This window comes from Netta rufina (genome assembly GCF_964035555.1).
Source record: "Netta rufina genome assembly, chromosome: 29".
Taxonomy (NCBI): domain Eukaryota; kingdom Metazoa; phylum Chordata; class Aves; order Anseriformes; family Anatidae; genus Netta; species Netta rufina.
In genome coordinates this window covers 1,554,963-1,577,735 of record NC_140153.1, presented here as the reverse complement: position 1 = coordinate 1,577,735, position 22,773 = coordinate 1,554,963, and the positions used below count along the sequence as shown (strand labels likewise).

Genomic DNA, 22,773 nt, shown 5'->3' with positions numbered 1-22,773 from the left:
ACGGAAGTAATCACAGGCGTGCTGACTGTGCACAGTGTAGCAAAGTGGTTCTTTAGCAAAATACCTCTGACTCTTCCACATAGAAAAGTTTGGGATTAGGTAGAAATCAGGGTTTATTGGTGTTGTGAGGTCAGCTTCAGCAGTTGGTGACTTTCACGTAGTTGCATGTCACAGTCTGTCCCTCCCATCAACTCCTGTTCCTGTGGGCATGCTTTTGCCTCAGTGTCCTTGGTGGGGAGGGATACAATTGCCCTGAGTCCACGTTTCCCATGATTAGTGCTGGCTTTACTACATGAATGTCTGAGGCTTATAATTGCATGAATAACTGACGGATATAATTGCCCTGCATTTACATGCATGTCATCAATGGTGTCTGCTTTATTGCATGAATATCTGGGGCTTCCACCTCCTGCCTGATTCCACAGGATCCCTGAGACAGGTATAAAAGGGCTGACGGCTTTGCAGCCCTCTATCCCGCTTCCTCCGCTTGTCTCTAAACAGATCACCTGGGTAAGTCGTGCTCTTGGAGGCTTCTCGGGGCTCTCTCCCTGCCTCCATCAATACAGCCTCTCCCCAGACCCTTGCCTAACTCTGCCTGCCCTTTGCAGTACTCCTTGCCTTCGTGGAAGATGTCCTGCTCCAGCCTGTGTGCCCCTGTGTGCGGGGTGGCTGCCCCGGCCCCGCTGGCTGACAGCGCCAACGAGCCCTGCGTGCAGCAGTGCCCCGACTCCACCGTGGTGATCCAGCCCCCGGCCACGGTGCTCACCTTGCCCGGGCCCATCCTCAGCTCCTTCCCTCAGCACGCCGTGGTCGGCTCGGCAGGAGTCCCGGCTGTTGCAGGGGGCTTTGGTGGCACTTTTGGAGGCCGTGGTGCCTTTGGGGGCTATGGAGGCCTTGGGGGTTATGGTGGCCTTTTGGGCTATGGAGGCCTTGGGGGTTACGGAGGCCTTGGCGGCTATGGGGGCTACGGAGCTTTTGGGAGCTGTGGATATGGCGGCTCGCGTCGGGGCCTCAGGTACCTCAGTGGCAACTGCGGGCCCTGCTAAGCCCACCTCTGGCTCCAGCCCCTGAACAAGGAGAGCTCCTCAGCTGCCCTGGAACGTCCCGACATGACACCAGCATGATAGGCTCCCCTTTGGCGTCACCTGTCTCCAGAGCTTGGAGGCCTCGTGCCTGCATGCGGCCCAATTCTGACTTTTACCTGCCCCAATTGAGATTCTTTTCAGGACTTGCTGCCCCGTGACAGGCAGCACAGTATCTTCCTCCTGTTCATGTAGCATGGTTACTGGTCACCTCCTCTGTGCCTTTTCCAAGGAGCTGATGGATGCCTCTGCCCAGGGGCTGCCCTTCTGTCAACTTCCTGCTCCCATGGACTTTTAATAAAAGCACTGTTGCACCACATTCTTGACCCATGGTATTTCTTCATCGTTCTTCTTCCAGACTTCCCCCAAAACTCAGAGCCAGGGCAGTTGGGCTGCTGGCTGCACTCCTGCCTTTGCTACTGGGACCCTTGCTCCTGCACGTTAAGCTGAAGCAGGGGAGGTTTAGCTTGCACATCAGGAAGAGGTTCTTCACCACGAGGGTGGTCGCACACTGGAACAGGCTCCCCAGTGAATTAGTCACTGCACCGAGCCTGTCTGAATTTATGAAGGAATTGGACTGTGCAATTAGTCACATGGTCTAAAATTTTGGGAAGACCTGTGCGGTGTCAGGTTTTGGACTTGATGATCCTTATGGGTCCTTTCCAACTCGAGATACTCTATGATTCTATGATTCTTTGTGCAGCTGGGACAGGGCATTACGACTGAAGCAGAGGCCTCAGTGGGTCTTGTAGAGGACAGGCCCCTGAACCTCCTCCCTTCTCTCACCAGGTAGAATGGCAGTGAGTACCCAATCCTATTTTGAGAACATGAAAAAGCAACAGCCATCTTGCACAGCCACCACAGCATGTTTGACCTCTTTATATTGCCTTTTCTATGGTCAGCTGTGGAGGTCTGGGGAGACAGAGAGATGGCCACTGCATGGTCAGGGCTGCTGCCACCTGCTGACTGTGCCCATGTGCACAGCTGCAGGAGGTGGCACTGGGAAGGGGTGAAGGAGACACAACCAAGTCTGCCCAAGGTCCTCCACATGGCCATGAACACATCACAGCCATCCAGAGCCAGGAAACACAAAGGCCTTGAGTAGATGGTGCGTGTCTGTACCCACCTCATGTCCCTTCATTCCCTAAGTGTCTTCTGATCGTGTGATCCTGGCTCTGCACAGTGGTCTTTCTTTGAGACTGTTCCTGCAAGGGAAATCAAGAAGAGGAGTGGGGCAGCACGTTGGTCAGTGGTGGGTGCTCAGGAGAACATGCATCACCCATAATTCTCAAGGTAGGGGAAGGGAAAATTGGCATTTCTGCCCATCCACACAACTCCCCAGCCTCCAGTGCGAGGGCCGCCAGCCAACCACTGGGTGCTGCCTCACATAGCATCCCGTGCATGCTGGGTGAGGGCAGAGTGGTGGAAGGCAACAGGCGTACCTCATCACAGCTGTTATGGCCAGGTGTTCTGGGGTCCTGGCCATGCAGGTTGCTTTGTGTGCTGGTGTGTGAGGAAGGGCAGCCAAGGCCTGGCAGCATGTCTGCAGCATGGAGCTGTGTGGAGCACTGCTGTCCTACTTGGCCAGAGCTGTGTCCCCTGGCTACAGGTAGGCAAGCTGTGTATACAGGGAAGAGCTTCTAGCTCAGTGGTGGGGAAAAGCTTGTCAGTGCTCCATGGAGATTTGGGAGGAAGAGGAGGGAAACTGGAGGGGGTGGAGGAAAGGCTGGTGTGGGACCCTCAGCCTCTTTTGGATGCCCCATGGCCTCTCCAGCAGCTCCAACCAGGTCTTTTCACCTGGGGAGGCTGTGTCAACTCTCTTTTAAGAGCTGTGCTGCTCGGGGTAGGGCGTGGAGGTGAAGGAATGACTGCAGGACCTCTGAGAATGCCCCGGGTGGCAACTGGTAGGGTTGGACCCAGAAAGATGGTGCGTCCATATGGCAAGTGGGGAGAATAGGAAGTGTCAAGGAAAAACTGTGCTCAAGAATGTGGTATAACAGTTTTTATTACTGCTGTAGGGGACTGTAGGGAATCAGGGAGACGGCAGGAAGGAAGTTCCTGTCTACTTGCAGAAGGCAGAGCTGTACTGAGAAACAGCCATGCCACAGGAGGCGTCCATTCCTTGGCTGCATCGCCGTGCGGCAGTGAGTTCTGAAGCAAAGCTCAAACAGGGAGGAGAAGGACAGAGGGGCCCCATGCAGGCACAAGACCTCCAAGCTCTGGAGACAGGTGACGCTGAAGGGGAGCTCTTCGTAATGATGTCATGTCAGGATGTTCCAGGGCAGCTGAAGAGCTCTCATTCGTCAGGGGCAGGAGCCAGAGGTGGGCTTAGCAGGGCCCGCAGTTGCCACTGAGGTACCTGTGGCTCCGACGCCAGCCACCATATCCGCAGCTCCCAAAGGCTCCATAGCCCCCATAGCCACCAAGGCCTCCGTAACCCCCAAGGCCTCCATAGCCCAAAAGGCCACCATAACCCCCAAGGCCTCCATAGCCCCCAAAGGCACCACGGCCTCCAAAAGTGCCGCCAAAGCCCCCTGCAACAGCCGGGACTCCCGCCGAGCCGACCACGGCGTGCTGAGGGAAGGAGCTGAGGATAGGCCCGGGCAAGGTGAGCACCGTGGCCGGGGGCTGGATCACCACGGTGGAGTCGGGGCACTGCCGCACGCAGGGCTCGTTGGCGCTGTCAGCCAGCGGGGCCGGGGCAGCCACCCCGCACACAGGGGCACACAGGCTGGAGCAGGACATCTTCCACGAAGGCAAGGAGTACTGCAAAGGGCAGGCAGAGTTAGGCAAGGGTCTGGGGAGAGGCTGTATTGATGGAGGCAGGGAGAGAGCCCCGAGAAGCCTCCAAGAGCACGACTTACCCAGGTGATCTGTTTAGAGACAAGCGGAGGAAGCTGGATAGAGGGCTGCAAAGCCCTCAGCCCTTTTCCTGACATCAAACATAGGTGAAAGCCCCAGATATTCCTGCAATGTTGCCAGCATGAATCATGACAAATGTGGAGATGCAAGGCAATTATATCCCTCCCCATCGGGGACACCGAAACGCAAACATGCCCTCAGGAACAGGAGGTCATGGGAGGAACAGACCATGACACGCAACTACATCAAAGGCCAGCTGTTTTTTAAACTGACCTCACGGCACCAATAAACCCTGATTTCTTCCTAATCCCAAACTTTGTCTATGTAGAAGTGTCATGGGCAATTTGTTGAAGAAGTGCCTTTTTATCTCTGTGCACAACCAGCATACCTGTCATTACCTCCCTTTTATGGGCTGGTAAACAGAGGTGGTGGAAAATTGGGTGAAGGGATGAAGCCATCCTACCCACGTGAAGCAGCTCCCAAACACTCACCATCACCCTGTACAGGCAGTGGCTGTGAGGCACTCAAGTGGGAGTTGAGGAGCATCCCTAACCATTGCCCTTCTCCCTGCCCTGTGGAACATGTGCTACTCCTTGTTCTCCAATTCGCCTGAAGGCCAAGCAAAGAGCTGTGGCTGTGTTGGTATCATGGGTGAAGCCCAATCAACCTGGGGGATTAGAACTCATTGGGGTTTATTGGTGCCATGAGGTCAGTTCCAGCAGTGTCTAGCCTTTTATGTATGTGAGTGTCATGGTCTGTCCCTCCCATCACCTCCCTGTTCCTTAGGACACGTATGAGCCGCAGTGTCCCCAGTGTGGAGGGATATAATTGTCTCGCATCTCCACGTGTGTCATGATTTGTGCTGGCTTTATTGCATGAATATCTGACGCTTCCACCTCCGCCCCCTGCCTGATGCTGCAGGCTGTCTGGGACAGGTATAAAAGGGCTGAGGGCTTTGCAGCCCTCTATCCTGCTTCCTCCGCTTGTCTCTAAACAGATCACCTGGGTAAGTCATGCTCTTGGAGGCTTCTCGGGGCTCTCTCCCTGCCTCCATCAATACAGCCTCTCCCCAGACCCTTGCCTAACTCTGCCTGCCCTTTGCAGTACTCCTTGCCTTCGTGGAAGATGTCCTGCTCCAGCCTGTGTGCCCCTGTGTGCGGGGTGGCTGCCCCGGCCCCGCTGGCTGACAGCGCCAACGAGCCCTGCGTGCAGCAGTGCCCCGACTCCACCGTGGTGATCCAGCCCCCGGCCACGGTGCTCACCTTGCCCGGGCCCATCCTCAGCTCCTTCCCTCAGCACACCGTGGTCGGCTCGGCAGGAGTCCCGGCTGTTGCAGGGGGCTTTGGCGGCACTTTTGGAGGCCGTGGTGCCTTTGGGGGCTATGGAGGCCTTGGGGGTTATGGTGGCCTTTTGGGCTATGGAGGCCTTGGGGGTTACGGAGGCCTTGGCGGCTATGGGGGCTATGGAGCCTTTGGGAGCTGCGGATACGGTGGCTGGCGTCGGAGCCACAGGTACCTCAGTGGCAACTGCGGGCCCTGCTAAGCCCACCACTGGCTCCTGCCCCTGATGAAGGACAACTCTGGAGCTGCCCTGGAACCTTCCCAACGTTCATTGCCAGGAAAGGCTCCCCTTCATCATCACTCGTCTCCACTGATTGGGGGCCCCAGATTCTTCCTTCTCCTGCTCTAACTGAGCTTTGCTTCAGGACTTGCTGCCCCGTGACGATGTAGCCCACAGCTGTCTGCCTATTTCTGCATCGTGACTGCTTCTGCCGCCATCTGCAAGGAGTCAGGGGCTGCCACGTGCCAGGGGCTGCCTTTCTGCCATCTCCCTTCTCCCCTAGACCTGCAATAAAAGCTCTGTTTTGCCACATTCTTGATCCTGTCTTTTCTATGACCCTTAATGCATTTGCTCCTTGCTGTGAGCCCATGCAGGCCCCCAGGGTCCATTCCTGAGAGCTGCAATCCTGGGACATTCTCAGAGGCCCTCAGGAACTCCCTCACCTCTACGGCCATGACCATCAGAAGATGACCTTGATGGTCAGAGCAGCCGTCAGTGAAGGGTCACCACAGTGGGGCCACACACAGAACCATCACCAACCACTGCTCCCTCAGCGCTCACACCATCTCACCCTCATCCTGGGCAATTAACAGCTACAGCCCAAGATGAGAGGTTGGTAACGAAAAGCACTTCTTGTCTACTCTGGCAGCTCCCTAGGGGCTTCCTGAAGGCCTTGGACTTTTATGTCTCTGGGAACTGTCACAGCCTCCCCAACGGCAAAGACCTGGTTAGAGCCACCTGAGAGGCCACTTGGGCAGAGGAGGGAGGCTGAGGGACCCCACCAGCCTTTACTCCACCCCCTCCAGTTTCCCTTCCTCCCACATCTGCATGGAGCACTGGCAGGCTTTTCCCCACCACTGGGCCAGAAGCTCTTCCCTGTATACACAGCTTGCCTACCTGTAGCCGGGGGACACAGCTCTGGCCAAGTAGGACAGCAGTGCTCCACACAGCTCCATGCTGCAGACATGCTGCCAGGCCTTGGCTGCCCTTCCTCACACACCAGCACACAAAGCAACCTGCGTGGCCAGGCCCCCAGAACACCTGGCCATAACAGCTGTGATGAGGCACACCAGCTGCCTCCCACCACTCTGCCCTCACCCAGCATGCACGGGATGCTATGTGAGGCAGCACCCAGTGGTTGGCTGGCGGCCCTCGCACTGGAGGCTGGGGAGTTGTGTGGATGGGCAGAAATGCCAATTTTCCCTTCCCCTACCTTGAGAATTATGGGTGATGCATGTTCCCCTGAGCCCCCACCACTGACCAACATGCTGCCCCGCTCCTCTTCTTGATTTCCCTTGCAGGAACAGTCTCAAAGAAAGACCACTGTGCAGAGCCAGGATCACATGATCAGAAGACACTTAGGGAATGAAGGGACATGAGGTGGGTACAGACACGCACCATCTACTCAAGGCCTTTGTGTTTCCTGGCTCTGGATGGCTGTGATGTGTTCATGGCCATGTGGAGGACCTTGGGCAGACTTGGTTGTGTCTCCTTCACCCCTTCCCAGTGCCACCTCCTGCAGCTGTGCACATGGGCACAGTCAGCAGGTGGCAGCAGCCCTGACCATGCAGTGGCCATCTCTCTGTCTCCCCAGACCTCCACAGCTGACCATAGAAAAGGCAATATAAAGAGGTCAAACATGCTGTGGTGGCTGTGCAAGATGGCTGTTGCTTTTTCATGTTCTCAAAGTAGTATTGGGGATGCGTTGCCTTTCTACCCGGTGAGAGAAGGGAGGAGGTTCAGGGGCCTGTCCTCTACAAGACCCACTGGGGCCTCTGCTTCAGTCGTAATGCCCTGTCCCAGCTGCACAAAGAATCATAGAATCATAGAGTATCTCGAGTTGGAAAGGACCCATAAGGATCATCAAGTCCAAAACCTGACACTGCACAGGTCTTTCCAAAGTTTTAGACCATGTGACTAATTGCACAGTCCAGTTCCTTCATAAATTCAGACAGGCTCGGTGCAGTGACTAATTCACTGGGGAGCCTGTTCCAGTGTGTGACCACCCTCGTGGTGAAGAACCTCTTCCTGATGTGCAAGCTAAACCTCCCCTGCTTCAGCTTAACGTGCAGGAGCAAGGGTCCCAGTAGCAAAGGCAGGAGTGCAGCCAGCAGCCCAACTGCCCTGGCTCTGAGTTTTGGGGGAAGTCTGGAAGAAGAACGATGAAGAAATACCATGGGTCAAGAATGTGGTGCAACAGTGCTTTTATTAAAAGTCCATGGGAGCAGGAAGTTGACAGAAGGGCAGCCCCTGGGCAGAGGCATCCATCAGCTCCTTGGAAAAGGCACAGAGGAGGTGACCAGTAACCATGCTACATGAACAGGAGGAAGATACTGTGCTGCCTGTCACGGGGCAGCAAGTCCTGAAAAGAATCTCAATTGGGGCAGGTAAAAGTCAGAATTGGGCCGCATGCAGGCACGAGGCCTCCAAGCTCTGGAGACAGGTGACGCCAAAGGGGAGCCTATCATGCTGGTGTCATGTCGGGACGTTCCAGGGCAGCTGAGGAGCTCTCCTTGTTCAGGGGCTGGAGCCAGAGGTGGGCTTAGCAGGGCCCGCAGTTGCCACTGAGGTACCTGAGGCCCCGACGCGAGCCGCCGTATCCACAGCTCCCAAAAGCTCCGTAGCCCCCATAGCCGCCAAGGCCTCCATAACCCCCAAGGCCTCCATAGCCCAAAAGGCCACCATAACCCCCAAGGCCTCCATAGCCCCCAAAGGCACCACGGCCTCCAAAAGTGCCGCCAAAGCCCCCTGCAACAGCCGGGACTCCTGCCGAGCCGACCACGGCGTGCTGAGGGAAGGAGCTGAGGATGGGCCCGGGCAAGGTGAGCACCGTGGCCGGGGGCTGGATCACCACGGTGGAGTCGGGGCACTGCCGCACGCAGGGCTCATTGGCGCTGTCAGCCAGCGGGGCCGGGGCAGCCACCCCGCACACAGGGGCACACAGGCTGGAGCAGGACATCTTCTACGAAGGCAAGGAGTACTGCAAAGGGCAGGCAGAGTTAGGCAAGGGTCTGGGGAGAGGCTGTATTGATGGAGGCAGGGAGAGAGCCCCGAGAAGCCTCCAAGAGCACGACTTACCCAGGTGATCTGTTTAGAGACAAGCGGAGGAAGCAGGATAGAGGGCTGCAAAGCCCTCAGCCCTTTTATACCTGTCTCAGAGAGCCCCTGACATCAAACATAGGTGAAAGCCCCAGATATTCCTGCAATGTTGCCAGCATGAATCATGACAAATGTGGAGATGCAAGGCAATTATATCCCTCCCCATCGGGGACACCGAAACGCATACATGCCCTCAGGAACAGGAGGTCATGGGAGGAACAGACCATGACACGCAACTACATCAAAGGCCAGCTGTTTTTTAAACTGACCTCACGGCACCAATAAACCCTGATTTCTTCCTAATCCCAAACTTTGTCTATGTAGAAGTGTCATGGGCAATTTGTTGAAGAAGTGCCTTTTTATCTCTGTGCACAACCAGCATACCTGTCATTACCTCCCTTTTATGGGCTGGTAAACAGAGGTGGTGGAAAATTGGGTGAAGGGATGAAGCCATCCTACCCACGTGAAGCAGCTCCCAAACACTCACCATCACCCTGTACAGGCAGTGGCTGTGAGGCACTCAAGTGGGAGTTGAGGAGCATCCCTAACCATTGCCCTTCTCCCTGCCCTGTGGAACATGTGCTACTCCTTGTTCTCCAATTCGCCTGAAGGCCAAGCAAAGAGCTGTGGCTGTGTTGGTATCATGGGTGAAGCCCAATCAACCTGGGGGATTAGAACTCATTGGGGTTTATTGGTGCCATGAGGTCAGTTCCAGCAGTGTCTAGCCTTTTATGTATGTGAGTGTCATGGTCTGTCCCTCCCATCACCTCCCTGTTCCTTAGGACACGTATGAGCCGCAGTGTCCCCAGTGTGGAGGGATATAATTGTCTCGCATCTCCACGTGTGTCATGATTTGTGCTGGCTTTATTGCATGAATATCTGACGCTTCCACCTCCGCCCCCTGCCTGATGCTGCAGGCTGTCTGGGACAGGTATAAAAGGGCTGAGGGCTTTGCAGCCCTCTATCCTGCTTCCTCCGCTTGTCTCTAAACAGATCACCTGGGTAAGTCATGCTCTTGGAGGCTTCTCGGGGCTCTCTCCCTGCCTCCATCAATACAGCCTCTCCCCAGACCCTTGCCTAACTCTGCCTGCCCTTTGCAGTACTCCTTGCCTTCGTGGAAGATGTCCTGCTCCAGCCTGTGTGCCCCTGTGTGCGGGGTGGCTGCCCCGGCCCCGCTGGCTGACAGCGCCAACGAGCCCTGCGTGCAGCAGTGCCCCGACTCCACCGTGGTGATCCAGCCCCCGGCCACGGTGCTCACCTTGCCCGGGCCCATCCTCAGCTCCTTCCCTCAGCACACCGTGGTCGGCTCGGCAGGAGTCCCGGCTGTTGCAGGGGGCTTTGGCGGCACTTTTGGAGGCCGTGGTGCCTTTGGGGGCTATGGAGGCCTTGGGGGTTATGGTGGCCTTTTGGGCTATGGAGGCCTTGGGGGTTACGGAGGCCTTGGCGGCTATGGGGGCTATGGAGCCTTTGGGAGCTGCGGATACGGTGGCTGGCGTCGGAGCCACAGGTACCTCAGTGGCAACTGCGGGCCCTGCTAAGCCCACCACTGGCTCCTGCCCCTGATGAAGGACAACTCTGGAGCTGCCCTGGAACCTTCCCAACGTTCATTGCCAGGAAAGGCTCCCCTTCATCATCACTCGTCTCCACTGATTGGGGGCCCCAGATTCTTCCTTCTCCTGCTCTAACTGAGCTTTGCTTCAGGACTTGCTGCCCCGTGACGATGTAGCCCACAGCTGTCTGCCTATTTCTGCATCGTGACTGCTTCTGCCGCCATCTGCAAGGAGTCAGGGGCTGCCACGTGCCAGGGGCTGCCTTTCTGCCATCTCCCTTCTCCCCTAGACCTGCAATAAAAGCTCTGTTTTGCCACATTCTTGATCCTGTCTTTTCTATGACCCTTAATGCATTTGCTCCTTGCTGTGAGCCCATGCAGGCCCCCAGGGTCCATTCCTGAGAGCTGCAATCCTGGGACATTCTCAGAGGCCCTCAGGAACTCCCTCACCTCTACGGCCATGACCATCAGAAGATGACCTTGATGGTCAGAGCAGCCGTCAGTGAAGGGTCACCACAGTGGGGCCACACACAGAACCATCACCAACCACTGCTCCCTCAGCGCTCACACCATCTCACCCTCATCCTGGGCAATTAACAGCTACAGCCCAAGATGAGAGGTTGGTAACGAAAAGCACTTCTTGTCTACTCTGGCAGCTCCCTAGGGGCTTCCTGAAGGCCTTGGACTTTTATGTCTCTGGGAACTGTCACAGCCTCCCCAACGGCAAAGACCTGGTTAGAGCCACCTGAGAGGCCACTGGGCAGAGGAGGGAGGCTGAGGGACCCCACCAGCCTTTACTCCACCCCCTCCAGTTTCCCTTCCTCCCACATCTGCATGGAGCACTGGCAGGCTTTTCCCCACCACTGGGCCAGAAGCTCTTCCCTGTATACACAGCTTGCCTACCTGTAGCCGGGGGACACAGCTCTGGCCAAGTAGGACAGCAGTGCTCCACACAGCTCCATGCTGCAGACATGCTGCCAGGCCTTGGCTGCCCTTCCTCACACACCAGCACACAAAGCAACCTGCGTGGCCAGGCCCCCAGAACACCTGGCCATAACAGCTGTGATGAGGCACACCAGCTGCCTCCCACCACTCTGCCCTCACCCAGCATGCACGGGATGCTATGTGAGGCAGCACCCAGTGGTTGGCTGGCGGCCCTCGCACTGGAGGCTGGGGAGTTGTGTGGATGGGCAGAAATGCCAATTTTCCCTTCCCCTACCTTGAGAATTATGGGTGATGCATGTTCCCCTGAGCCCCCACCACTGACCAACGTGCTGCCCCGCTCCTCTTCTTGATTTCCCTTGCAGGAACAGTCTCAAAGAAAGACCACTGTGCAGAGCCAGGATCACACGATCAGAAGACACTTAGGGAATGAAGGGACATGAGGTGGGTACAGACACGCACCATCTACTCAAGGCCTTTGTGTTTCCTGGCTCTGGATGGCTGTGATGTGTTCATGGCCATGTGGAGGACCTTGGGCAGACTTGGTTGTGTCTCCTTCACCCCTTCCCAGTGCCACCTCCTGCAGCTGTGCACATGGGCACAGTCAGCAGGTGGCAGCAGCCCTGACCATGCAGTGGCCATCTCTCTGTCTCCCCAGACCTCCACAGCTGACCATAGAAAAGGCAATATAAAGAGGTCAAACATGCTGTGGTGGCTGTGCAAGATGGCTGTTGCTTTTTCATGTTCTCAAAGTAGTATTGGGGATGCGTTGCCTTTCTACCCGGTGAGAGAAGGGAGGAGGTTCAGGGGCCTGTCCTCTACAAGACCCACTGGGGCCTCTGCTTCAGTCGTAATGCCCTGTCCCAGCTGCACAAAGAATCATAGAATCATAGAGTATCTCGAGTTGGAAAGGACCCATAAGGATCATCAAGTCCAAAACCTGACACTGCACAGGTCTTTCCAAAGTTTTAGACCATGTGACTAATTGCACAGTCCAGTTCCTTCATAAATTCAGACAGGCTCGGTGCAGTGACTAATTCACTGGGGAGCCTGTTCCAGTGTGTGACCACCCTCGTGGTGAAGAACCTCTTCCTGATGTGCAAGCTAAACCTCCCCTGCTTCAGCTTAACGTGCAGGAGCAAGGGTCCCAGTAGCAAAGGCAGGAGTGCAGCCAGCAGCCCAACTGCCCTGGCTCTGAGTTTTGGGGGAAGTCTGGAAGAAGAACAATGAAGAAATACCATGGGTCAAGAATGTGGTGCAACAGTGCTTTTATTAAAAGTCCATGGGAGCAAGAAGTTGACAGAAGGGCAGCCCCTGGGCAGAGGCATCCATCAGCTCCTTGGAAAAGGCACAGAGGAGGTGACCAGTAACCATGCTACATGAACAGGAGGAAGATACTGTGCTGCCTGTCACGGGGCAGCAAGTCCTGAAAAGAATCTCAATTGGGGCAGGTAAAAGTCAGAATTGGGCCGCATGCAGGCACGAGGCCTCCAAGCTCTGGAGACAGGTGACGCCAAAGGGGAGCCTATCATGCTGGTGTCATGTCGGGACGTTCCAGGGCAGCTGAGGAGCTCTCCTTGTTCAGGGGCTGGAGCCAGAGGTGGGCTTAGCAGGGCCCGCAGTTGCCACTGAGGTACCTGAGGCCCCGACGCGAGCCGCCGTATCCACAGCTCCCAAAAGCTCCGTAGCCCCCATAGCCGCCAAGGCCTCCGTAACCCCCAAGGCCTCCATAGCCCAAAAGGCCACCATAACCCCCAAGGCCTCCATAGCCCCCAAAGGCACCACGGCCTCCAAAAGTGCCGCCAAAGCCCCCTGCAACAGCCGGGACTCCTGCCGAGCCGACCACGGCGTGCTGAGGGAAGGAGCTGAGGATGGGCCCGGGCAAGGTGAGCACCGTGGCCGGGGGCTGGATCACCACGGTGGAGTCGGGGCACTGCCGCACGCAGGGCTCGTTGGCGCTGTCAGCCAGCGGGGCCGGGGCAGCCACCCCGCACACAGGGGCACACAGGCTGGAGCAGGACATCTTCCACGAAGGCAAGGAGTACTGCAAAGGGCAGGCAGAGTTAGGCAAGGGTCTGGGGAGAGGCTGTAATGTTGGAGGCAGGGAGAGAGCCCCGAGAAGCCTCCAAGAGCACGACTTACCCAGGTGATCTGTTTAGAGACAAGCGGAGGAAGCAGGTGTCCTGGTTTCAGTTAGCACAGAATTAATTTTCTTCCTAGTAGCTGGTGGAATGCTGTGTTTTGGCTTAGAATGAGAAGAGTGCTGATAACACCCCGATGCTTTAATTGTTGCAGAGCAGTGCTTATACTAAGCCAAGGACATCTCAGCCTTTGCTCTGTCCTGCCAACGGGCAGGCTGGGGGGTGCAGTAAGAGCTGGGAGGGGACAGACCCAGGACAGGTGACCCAAACTAGCCAAAGGGGTATTCCATACCATCTGACGTCATGCTAAACAATATATAGGGGTGGCTAGCCGGGGGGAGGGGGGCCGGACTGCTCGGGGTTAGGCTGGGCATCGGTCAGCGGGTGGTGAGCAATTGCATTGTGCATCACTTGTTTGTACATACTATTATTACTTTCGTATTATCCCCATTGTATCATCATTATTATTATTGTTATTATTATTTTTGTTATTTTTTTTTCCTGTCTTATTAAACTGTCTTTATCTCAACTCACGGGCTTCACTTTCCATTTCTCTCCCCCGTCCCAGAGAGGGAGGGGGGAGGGTGAGCGAACGGCTGCGTGGTGTTTAGCTGCCGGTCGGGTTAAACCACGACAGCAGGATAGAGGGCTGCAAAGCCCTCAGCCCTTTTATACTTGTCCCAGACAGCCTGCAGCATCAGGCAGGGGGCGGAGGTGGAAGAGTCAGATATTCATGCAATAAAGCCAGCACAAATCATGACACACGTGGAGATGCGAGGCAATTATATCCCTCCCCATTGTGGACCCTGAGGTACAAATGTTCCATGGGAAACTGGGAGTTGCTGGAAGGAACAGACCATGACACTCTTCTACATGAAAGACAAGCTGCTGCAAAACTGACCTTGTGGCACCAAGAAACCCCAATGAATTCCTAATTCCCCAGGCAGATGTGGCTTCAGCCACAATTCCAACATAGCCACAGCTCTTTGCTTGGCCTTCAGGCAAATTGGAGAGCAAGGAGTAGCACATGTTCCACAGGGCAGTGAAAAGGGCAATCGCAGGGATGCTCCTCAACTCCCACTTGAGTGCCTCACAGCCCTTGCCTGTACAGGGTGATGGTGAGTGTTAGGGAGCTTCTGCAAGTGGGTGGGATGGCTTCATGCCTTTACCCAAACATCCAACACCTCTGTTTACCAGCCCGTAAAAGAGAGGTAATGACAGGTGTGCTGGCTTTGCGCAGAGTTGCAAAGAGCTTCTTCCGTAAAATACCCCCTGATACTTCCTCATAGACAAAGTTTCAGATTATGAACACATTGGGATTTACTGGTGCTATGAGGTCAGCTTTAGCGGCTCCTAGCCTTTCATGTAGGTGAGTATCATGGTCTGTCCCTCCCATCACCGCCCTATTCCTCAGGACATGTTTAGCGACTCATGTCTGTGATGGGGAAGGACATAATTGCACAACATCTCCACGTGTCATGTTGCTTGTTAGCTTTAAAGCATTAATATCTGAGGCTTCAAACTGTTCGATGCTGCAGGCTGTCTGGGACAGGTATAAAAGGGCTGAGGGCTTTGCAGCCCTCTATCCTGCTTCCTCCGCTTGTCTCTAAACAGATCACCTGGGTAAGTCGTGCTCTTGGAGGCTTCTCGGGGCTCTCTCCCTGCCTCCATCAATACAGCCTCTCCCCAGACCCTTGCCTAACTCTGCCTGCCCTTTGCAGTACTCCTTGCCTCCGTGGAGGATGTCCTGCTCCAGCCTGTGTGCCCCTGCGTGCGGGGTGGCTGCCCCGGCCCCGCTGGCTGACAGCGCCAACGAGCCCTGCGTGCGGCAGTGCCCCGACTCCACCGTGGTGATCCAGCCCCCGGCCACGGTGCTCACCTTGCCCGGGCCCATCCTCAGCTCCTTCCCTCAGCACGCCGTGGTCGGCTCGGCGGGAGTCCCGGCTGTTGCAGGGGGCTTTGGCGGCACTTTTGGAGGCCGTGGTGCCTTTGGGGGCTATGGAGGCCTTGGGGGTTATGGTGGCCTTTTGGGCTACGGAGGCCTTGGGGGTTATGGAGGCCTTGGCGGCTATGGGGGCTATGGAGCCTTTGGGAGCTGCGGATACGGTGGCTGGCGTCGGGGTCTCAGGTACCTCAGTGGCAACTGCGGGCCCTGCTAAGCCCACCTCTGGCTCCAGCCCCTGAACAAGGAGAGCTCCTCAGCTGCCCTGGAACGTCCCGACGTGACACCAGCAGGAAAAGCTCCTCTTTGGCATCACTCGTCTCCAGAGCTTGGAGGTCCTGTGCCTTCATGGGGCCCAGCTCTCTCTTTATCATGTCCTAGTTGGGCTTTGCTTCAGGACTTGCTGCCCCATGACAATGCAACCCCATGGAACTGCCTTTTCCTGTGGCTGGCTGCTGCTCTCCTCCTCTCTGCATCTTGCAAGGAGTTGGAGGCTGCCTCTGCCCAGGGGCTGCCCTTCTGCCGTCTCCTTGCTTCCCTGGACCTTCAATAAAAGCTCTGTTGCACCACATTCTTGACCCATGGTATTTCTTCATCATTCTTCTTCCAGACTTCCCCCAAACCTCAGAGCCAGGGCAGTTGGGCTGCTGGCTGCACTCCTGCCTTTGCTCCTGGGGTCTTTGGGCCGCTGGGGCAGGGCATTGCGACTGAAGATCAGAGGCCCCAGTGGGTCTTGTAGAGGACAGGCCCCTGAACCTCCTCCCTTCTCTCACCGGGTAGAAAGGCAACGCATCCCCAATACTACTTTGAGAACATGACAGAGAAACGGACGTCTTGCACAGCCACCACAGCACGTTTGACCTCTTCATATTGCCTTTTCTATGGTCAGCCGTGGAGGTCTGGGGAGACAGAGAGATGGCCACTGCATGGTCAGGGCTGCTGCTACCTGCTGACTGTGCCCATGTGCACAGCTGCAGGTGGTGGCACTGGGAAGGGGTGAAGGAGACACAACCAAGTCTGCCCCAGGTTCCCCTCACATCCATGTACCCATTGCAGCCATCCAGAGCCAGGGAGCACAAAGGCCTTGAGTAGGCGGTTCGTGTCCGTACCCGCCTCATGTCCCTTCGTTTCCCAAACGTCTTCTGATCGTGTGATCCTGGCTCTGCACAGTGGTCTTTCTTTGAGACTGTTCCTGCGAGGGAAATCAAGAAGAGCAGCGGGGCAGCACGTTGGTCAGTGGTGGGGGCTCAGGAGAACACGCATAACCCGTAATTGTCAAGGCAGGGGAAGGGGAAAACGGCTGTGAACTGTCAAAGCAGCCTCAGCTTTCCTCCACCACCTGCGCAGAAGTTTGTGTGTCTCCTCTTGTGCTTGGGGACATCTTTTCCAATTCTGCCCATCCGCACCACTCCCTAGGCTCCAGTGCAAGGACCGCCAGCCAACCACAGGGTGCTGCCTCACATAGCATCCCGTGCATGCTGGGTGAGGGCAGAGTGGTGGGAGGCAGCCGGTGTGCCTCATCACAGCTGTTATGGCCAGGTGTTCTGGGGGCCTGGCCATGCAGATTGCTTTGTGTGCTGGTGTGTGAGGAAGGGCAGCCAAGGTCTGGCAGCATGTCTGCAGCATGGAGCTGTGTGGAGCACTGCTGTCCTACTTGGCCAGAGCTGTGTCCCCCGGCTACAGGTAGGCAAGCTGTGTATACAGGGAAGAGCTTCTGGCCCAGTGGTGGGGAAAAGCTTGCCAGTGCTCCATGGAGATTTGGGAGGAAGAGGAGGGAAACTGGAGGGGGTGGAGGAAAGGCTAGTGGGGGACCCTCAGACTCCTTCCTCTGCCCCTTGGCCTCCCTGTTGACTCTAACCAGGCGTTTGCCCTTGGGGAGGCTGTGACGACCCTCATGTAATGGCCGTGTGTGCAGGGCCTTTGGAGGAGCTGAGGGAGCGCCTGTGGTGCTCTTGAGGACTCCCCGATGGCAGCTCCCAGGCCTCACAGGAAGTGTCACAGAACAGACAGGGTCCAGAATGTGTTGTAACAGAGCTTTTATTTCAGGTCCAGGGGAGCAGGGAGATGGCAGAAGGGCAGCCCCTGACTCCTTGCAGAAGGCAGAGCGTTGGTGAGCAGCAGTCTTGCAACAGGAGGAGTCCAATTCTTGGCTGCATCATTGTGGGGCACTGATTCCTAAAGCAAAGCTCAAACGGGAAGGAGAAGCACAGAGGAGCCCCATGCAGGCACAAGACCTCCAGGCTCTTCAACTTGATGATGCTACAGCGGAGCCTTTAACGGCAACATCAGGTGGGAATATTGCAGGCCAATTCCAGAGCTCTCCTTCACCACAGAGTGGAGCCAGAGGTGGGCTTAGCAGGGCCCGCAGTTGCCACTGAGGTACCTGAGGCCCCGACGCCAGCCACCGTATCCGCAGCTCCCAAAGGCTCCATAGCCCCCATAGCCGCCAAGGCCTCCATAATCCCCAAGGCCTCCGTAGCCCAAAAGGCCACCATAACCCCCAAGGCCTCCATAGCCCCCAAAGGCACCACGGCCTCCAAAAGTGCCGCCAAAGCCCCCTGCAACAGCCGGGACTCCCGCCGAGCCGACCACGGCGTGCTGAGGGAAGGAGCTGAGGATGGGCCCGGGCAAGGTGAGCACCGTGGCCGGGGGCTGGATCACCACGGTGGAGTCGGGGCACTGCCGCACGCAGGGCTCGTTGGCGCTGTCAGCCAGCGGGGCCGGGGCAGCCACCCCGCACACAGGGGCAGACAGGCTGGAGCAGGACATCTTCCACGGAGGCAAGGAGTACTGCAAAGGGCAGGCAGAGTTAGGCAAGGGTCTGGGGAGAGGCTGTATTGATGGAGGCAGGGAGAGAGCCCTGAGAAGCCTCCAAGAGCACGACTTACCCAGGTGATCTGTTTAGAGACAAGCGGAGGAAGCGGGATAGAGGGCTGCAAAGCCCTCAGCCCTTTTATACCTGTCTCAGAGAGCCCCTGGCATCAAACATAGGTGGAAGCCCCAGATATTCCTGCAATAAAGCTGACAGCCTGCATGAAAGTGTGGTGAGGTGGGGCAATTATATCCCTCCCCATTTGGGACATGGAGGTGCAAACTTGCACTGGGAAATAGGGAGGTGATGGGAGGGACAGACAATGACACCCACCTACATGAAAGGCCAGCCACTGCTGAAGCTGACCTCACGGCACCAATAAACCCCAATGAGTTCCTAATCCTCCGGGCCGATTGGGCTGCACCCACAATGCCAACATAGCCACAGCTCTTTACTTGGCCTTCAGGTGAATTGGAGAGCAAGGAGTAGCACATGTCCCACGGGGCAGGGAGAACGGCAATGGTAGGGATGCTCCTCAACTCCCACCCAAGTGACTCACAGCCCCTGCCTATACAGGGTGATAGTGAGTGTTTGGAAGCTTCCGCAAGTGGCTGTGATGGCTTCATGCCTTTACCCAAACTTCCAACACCTCTGTTTACCAGCCCATAAAAGGTGAATAATGACAGGTGTGCTGGCTGTGCACAGGGTACCAAAGTGCTTCTTCGGCAAAATGCACGTGACTGTTCCACATAGAAAATGTTTAGGATTAGGAATTCATTGGGGTTTATTGGTGCCATGAGGTCAGCTTCAGGAGTGACAGGCCTTTCATGTAGTTGCATGTCACGGTCTGTCCCTTCCATCACATTCCTCTTCCCCAGGGTATGTTTGCGCCTCGATGTCCCCAATGGGGAAGGATATAATTTCCCCACATCATCACGTGTGTCGTCAAGGGTGTCAGCTTTATTGCATGAATATCTGGGGCTTCCACCTATGTTTGATGCCAGGGGCTCTCTGAGACAGGTATAAAAGGGCTGAGGGCTTTGCAGCCCTCTATCCTGCTTCCTCCGCTTGTCTCTAAACAGATCACCTGGGTAAGTCGTGCTCTTGGAGGCTTCTCGGGGCTCTCTCCCTGCCTCCATCAATACAGCCTCTCCCCAGACCCTTGCCTAACTCTGCCTGCCCTTTGCAGTACTCCTTGCCTCCGTGGAGGATGTCCTGCTCCAGCCTGTGTGCCCCTGCGTGCGGGGTGGCTGCCCCGGCCCCGCTGGCTGACAGCGCCAACGAGCCCTGCGTGCGGCAGTGCCCCGACTCCACCGTGGTGATCCAGCCCCCGGCCACGGTGCTCACCTTGCCCGGGCCCATCCTCAGCTCCTTCCCTCAGCACGCCGTGGTCGGCTCGGCGGGAGTCCCGGCTGTTGCAGGGGGCTTTGGCGGCACTTTTGGAGGCCGTGGTGCCTTTGGGGGCTATGGAGGCCTTGGGGGTTATGGTGGCCTTTTGGGCTATGGAGGCCTTGGGGGTTATGGAGGCCTTGGCGGCTATGGGGGCTATGGAGCCTTTGGGAGCTGCGGATACGGTGGCTGGCGTCGGGGCCTCAGGTACCTCAGTGGCAACTGCGGGCCCTGCTAAGCCCACCTCTGGCTCCAGCCCCTGAACAAGGAGAGCTCCTCAGCTGCCCTGGAACGTCCCGACGTGACACCAGCAGGAAAAGCTCCGCTTTGGCATCACTCGTCTCCAGAGCTTGGAGGTCCTGTGCCTTCATGGGGCCCAGCTCTCTCTTTATCATGTCCTAGTTGGGCTTTGCTTCAGGACTTGCTGCCCCATGACAATGCAACCCCATGGAACTGCCTTTTCCTGTGGCTGGCTGCTGCTCTCCTCCTCTCTGCATCTTGCAAGGAGTTGGAGGCTGCCTCTGCCCAGGGGCTGCCCTTCTGCCGTCTCCTTGCTTCCCTGGACCTTCAATAAAAGCTCTGTTGCACCACATTCTTGACCCATGGTATTTCTTCATCATTCTTCTTCCAGACTTCCCCCAAAACTCAGAGCCAGGGCAGTTGGGCTGCTGGCTGCACTCCTGCCTTTGCTCCTGGGGTCTTTGGGCCGCTGGGGCAGGGCATTGCGACTGAAGATCAGAGGCCCCAGTGGGTCTTGTAGAGGACAGGCCCCTGAACCTCCTCCCTTCTCTCACCGGGTAGAGAGGCAACGCATCCCCAATACTACTTTGAGAACATGACAGAGAAACGGACGTCTTGCACAGCCACCACAGCACGTTTGACCTCTTCATATTGCCTTTTCTATGGTCAGCCGTGGAGGTCTGGGGAGACAGAGAGATGGCCACTGCATGGTCAGGGCTGCTGCTACCTGCTGACTGTGCCCATGTGCACAGCTGCAGGTGGTGGCACTGGGAAGGGGTGAAGGAGACACAACCAAGTCTGCCCCAGGTTCCCCTCACATCCATGTACCCATTGCAGCCATCCAGAGCCAGGGAGCACAAAGGCCTTGAGTAGGCGGTTCGTGTCCGTACCCGCCTCATGTCCCTTCGTTTCCCAAACGTCTTCTGATCGTGTGATCCTGGCTCTGCACAGTGGTCTTTCTTTGAGACTGTTCCTGCGAGGGAAATCAAGAAGAGCAGCGGGGCAGCACGTTGGTCAGTGGTGGGGGCTCAGGAGAACACGCATAACCCGTAATTGTCAAGGCAGGGGAAGGGGAAAACGGCTGTGAACTGTCAAAGCAGCCTCAGCTTTCCTCCACCACCTGCGCAGAAGTTTGTGTGTCTCCTCTTGTGCTTGGGGACATCTTTTCCAATTCTGCCCATCCGCACCACTCCCTAGGCTCCAGTGCAAGGACCGCCAGCCAACCACAGGGTGCTGCCTCACATAGCATCCCGTGCATGCTGGGTGAGGGCAGAGTGGTGGGAGGCAGCCGGTGTGCCTCATCACAGCTGTTATGGCCAGGTGTTCTGGGGGCCTGGCCATGCAGATTGCTTTGTGTGCTGGTGTGTGAGGAAGGGCAGCCAAGGTCTGGCAGCATGTCTGCAGCATGGAGCTGTGTGGAGCACTGCTGTCCTACTTGGCCAGAGCTGTGTCCCCCGGCTACAGGTAGGCAAGCTGTGTATACAGGGAAGAGCTTCTGGCCCAGTGGTGGGGAAAAGCTTGCCAGTGCTCCATGGAGATTTGGGAGGAAGAGGAGGGAAACTGGAGGGGGTGGAGGAAAGGCTAGTGGGGGACCCTCAGACTCCTTCCTCTGCCCCTTGGCCTCCCTGTTGACTCTAACCAGGCGTTTGCCCTTGGGGAGGCTGTGACGACCCTCATGTAATGGCCGTGTGTGCAGGGCCTTTGGAGGAGCTGAGGGAGCGCCTGTGGTGCTCTTGAGGACTCCCCGATGGCAGCTCCCAGGCCTCACAGGAAGTGTCACAGAACAGACAGGGTCCAGAATGTGTTGTAACAGAGCTTTTATTTCAGGTCCAGGGGAGCAGGGAGATGGCAGAAGGGCAGCCCCTGACTCCTTGCAGAAGGCAGAGCGTTGGTGAGCAGCAGTCTTGCAACAGGAGGAGTCCAATTCTTGGCTGCATCATTGTGGGGCACTGATTCCTAAAGCAAAGCTCAAACGGGAAGGAGAAGCACAGAGGAGCCCCATGCAGGCACAAGACCTCCAGGCTCTTCAACTTGATGATGCTACAGCGGAGCCTTTAACGGCAACATCAGGTGGGAATATTGCAGGCCAATTCCAGAGCTCTCCTTCACCACAGAGTGGAGCCAGAGGTGGGCTTAGCAGGGCCCGCAGTTGCCACTGAGGTACCTGAGGCCCCGACGCCAGCCACCGTATCCGCAGCTCCCAAAGGCTCCATAGCCCCCATAGCCGCCAAGGCCTCCATAACCCCCAAGGCCTCCGTAGCCCAAAAGGCCACCATAACCCCCAAGGCCTCCATAGCCCCCAAAGGCACCACGGCCTCCAAAAGTGCCGCCAAAGCCCCCTGCAACAGCCGGGACTCCCGCCGAGCCGACCACGGCGTGCTGAGGGAAGGAGCTGAGGATGGGCCCGGGCAAGGTGAGCACCGTGGCCGGGGGCTGGATCACCACGGTGGAGTCGGGGCACTGCCGCACGCAGGGCTCGTTGGCGCTGTCAGCCAGCGGGGCCGGGGCAGCCACCCCGCACACAGGGGCAGACAGGCTGGAGCAGGACATCTTCCACGGAGGCAAGGAGTACTGCAAAGGGCAGGCAGAGTTAGGCAAGGGTCTGGGGAGAGGCTGTATTGATGGAGGCAGGGAGAGAGCCCTGAGAAGCCTCCAAGAGCACGACTTACCCAGGTGATCTGTTTAGAGACAAGCGGAGGAAGCGGGATAGAGGGCTGCAAAGCCCTCAGCCCTTTTATACCTGTCTCAGAGAGCCCCTGGCATCAAACATAGGTGGAAGCCCCAGATATTCCTGCAATAAAGCTGACAGCCTGCATGAAAGTGTGGTGAGGTGGGGCAATTATATCCCTCCCCATTTGGGACATGGAGGTGCAAACTTGCACTGGGAAATAGGGAGGTGATGGGAGGGACAGACGATGACACTCACCTACATGAAAGGCCAGCCACTGCTGAAGCTGACCTCACGGCACCAATAAACCCCAATGAGTTCCTAATCCTCCGGGCCGATTGGGCTGCACCCACAATGCCAACATAGCCACAGCTCTTTACTTGGCCTTCAGGTGAATTGGAGAGCAAGGAGTAGCACATGTCCCACGGGGCAGGGAGAACGGCAATGGTAGGGATGCTCCTCAACTCCCACCCAAGTGACTCACAGC

At 56.8% G+C, this 22,773-nt stretch overlaps 8 protein-coding genes across 8 annotated transcripts; 3 read left to right on the top strand and 5 right to left on the bottom strand.

The window, feature by feature from the left end:
- Window positions 1–629: 629 nt before the first annotated feature.
- On the top strand, window positions 630–5,486 carry LOC311219942 (uncharacterized protein; the record flags this gene model as incomplete). The annotated part of the gene is made up of 6 exons (XM_084303298.1): window positions 630–1,015; window positions 2,266–2,375; window positions 3,475–3,690; window positions 4,731–4,735; window positions 4,942–4,950; window positions 5,049–5,486. The coding sequence occupies 6 exons, from the start codon at window positions 630–632 to the stop codon at window positions 5,484–5,486; spliced, it is 1,164 nt and encodes a 387-aa protein (XP_084159424.1).
- On the bottom strand, window positions 3,411–3,827 carry LOC311219745 (claw keratin-like; the record flags this gene model as incomplete). Its single annotated transcript, XM_084303023.1, has 1 exon — window positions 3,411–3,827. The coding sequence occupies one exon, from the start codon at window positions 3,825–3,827 to the stop codon at window positions 3,411–3,413; it is 417 nt and encodes a 138-aa protein (XP_084159149.1).
- A 2,560-nt stretch (window positions 5,487–8,046) lies between the features above and the next one.
- LOC311219746 (claw keratin-like) lies at window positions 8,047–8,463 on the bottom strand (the record flags this gene model as incomplete). Its single annotated transcript, XM_084303024.1, has 1 exon — window positions 8,047–8,463. One exon carries the CDS (start codon window positions 8,461–8,463, stop codon window positions 8,047–8,049), a length of 417 nt encoding a protein of 138 aa, XP_084159150.1.
- A 1,261-nt stretch (window positions 8,464–9,724) lies between these two features.
- Window positions 9,725–15,394, top strand: LOC311219941 (uncharacterized protein; the record flags this gene model as incomplete). Its single annotated transcript, XM_084303297.1, has 7 exons — window positions 9,725–10,110; window positions 10,581–10,638; window positions 11,753–11,878; window positions 12,680–12,980; window positions 14,525–14,571; window positions 14,850–14,858; window positions 14,957–15,394. The coding sequence occupies 7 exons, from the start codon at window positions 9,725–9,727 to the stop codon at window positions 15,392–15,394; spliced, it is 1,365 nt and encodes a 454-aa protein (XP_084159423.1).
- Window positions 12,701–13,117, bottom strand: LOC311219748 (claw keratin-like; the record flags this gene model as incomplete). The annotated part of the gene is made up of 1 exon (XM_084303026.1): window positions 12,701–13,117. One exon carries the CDS (start codon window positions 13,115–13,117, stop codon window positions 12,701–12,703), a length of 417 nt encoding a protein of 138 aa, XP_084159152.1.
- Window positions 15,395–17,529: 2,135 nt separating the features above from the next.
- Window positions 17,530–17,946, bottom strand: LOC311219744 (claw keratin-like; the record flags this gene model as incomplete). Its single annotated transcript, XM_084303022.1, has 1 exon — window positions 17,530–17,946. One exon carries the CDS (start codon window positions 17,944–17,946, stop codon window positions 17,530–17,532), a length of 417 nt encoding a protein of 138 aa, XP_084159148.1.
- Window positions 17,947–19,199: 1,253 nt separating this feature from the next.
- On the top strand, window positions 19,200–19,616 carry LOC311219741 (claw keratin-like; the record flags this gene model as incomplete). Its single annotated transcript, XM_084303019.1, has 1 exon — window positions 19,200–19,616. One exon carries the CDS (start codon window positions 19,200–19,202, stop codon window positions 19,614–19,616), a length of 417 nt encoding a protein of 138 aa, XP_084159145.1.
- A 2,135-nt stretch (window positions 19,617–21,751) lies between these two features.
- On the bottom strand, window positions 21,752–22,168 carry LOC311219743 (claw keratin-like; the record flags this gene model as incomplete). The annotated part of the gene is made up of 1 exon (XM_084303021.1): window positions 21,752–22,168. One exon carries the CDS (start codon window positions 22,166–22,168, stop codon window positions 21,752–21,754), a length of 417 nt encoding a protein of 138 aa, XP_084159147.1.
- Between the last annotated feature and the right edge of the window lie 605 nt (window positions 22,169–22,773).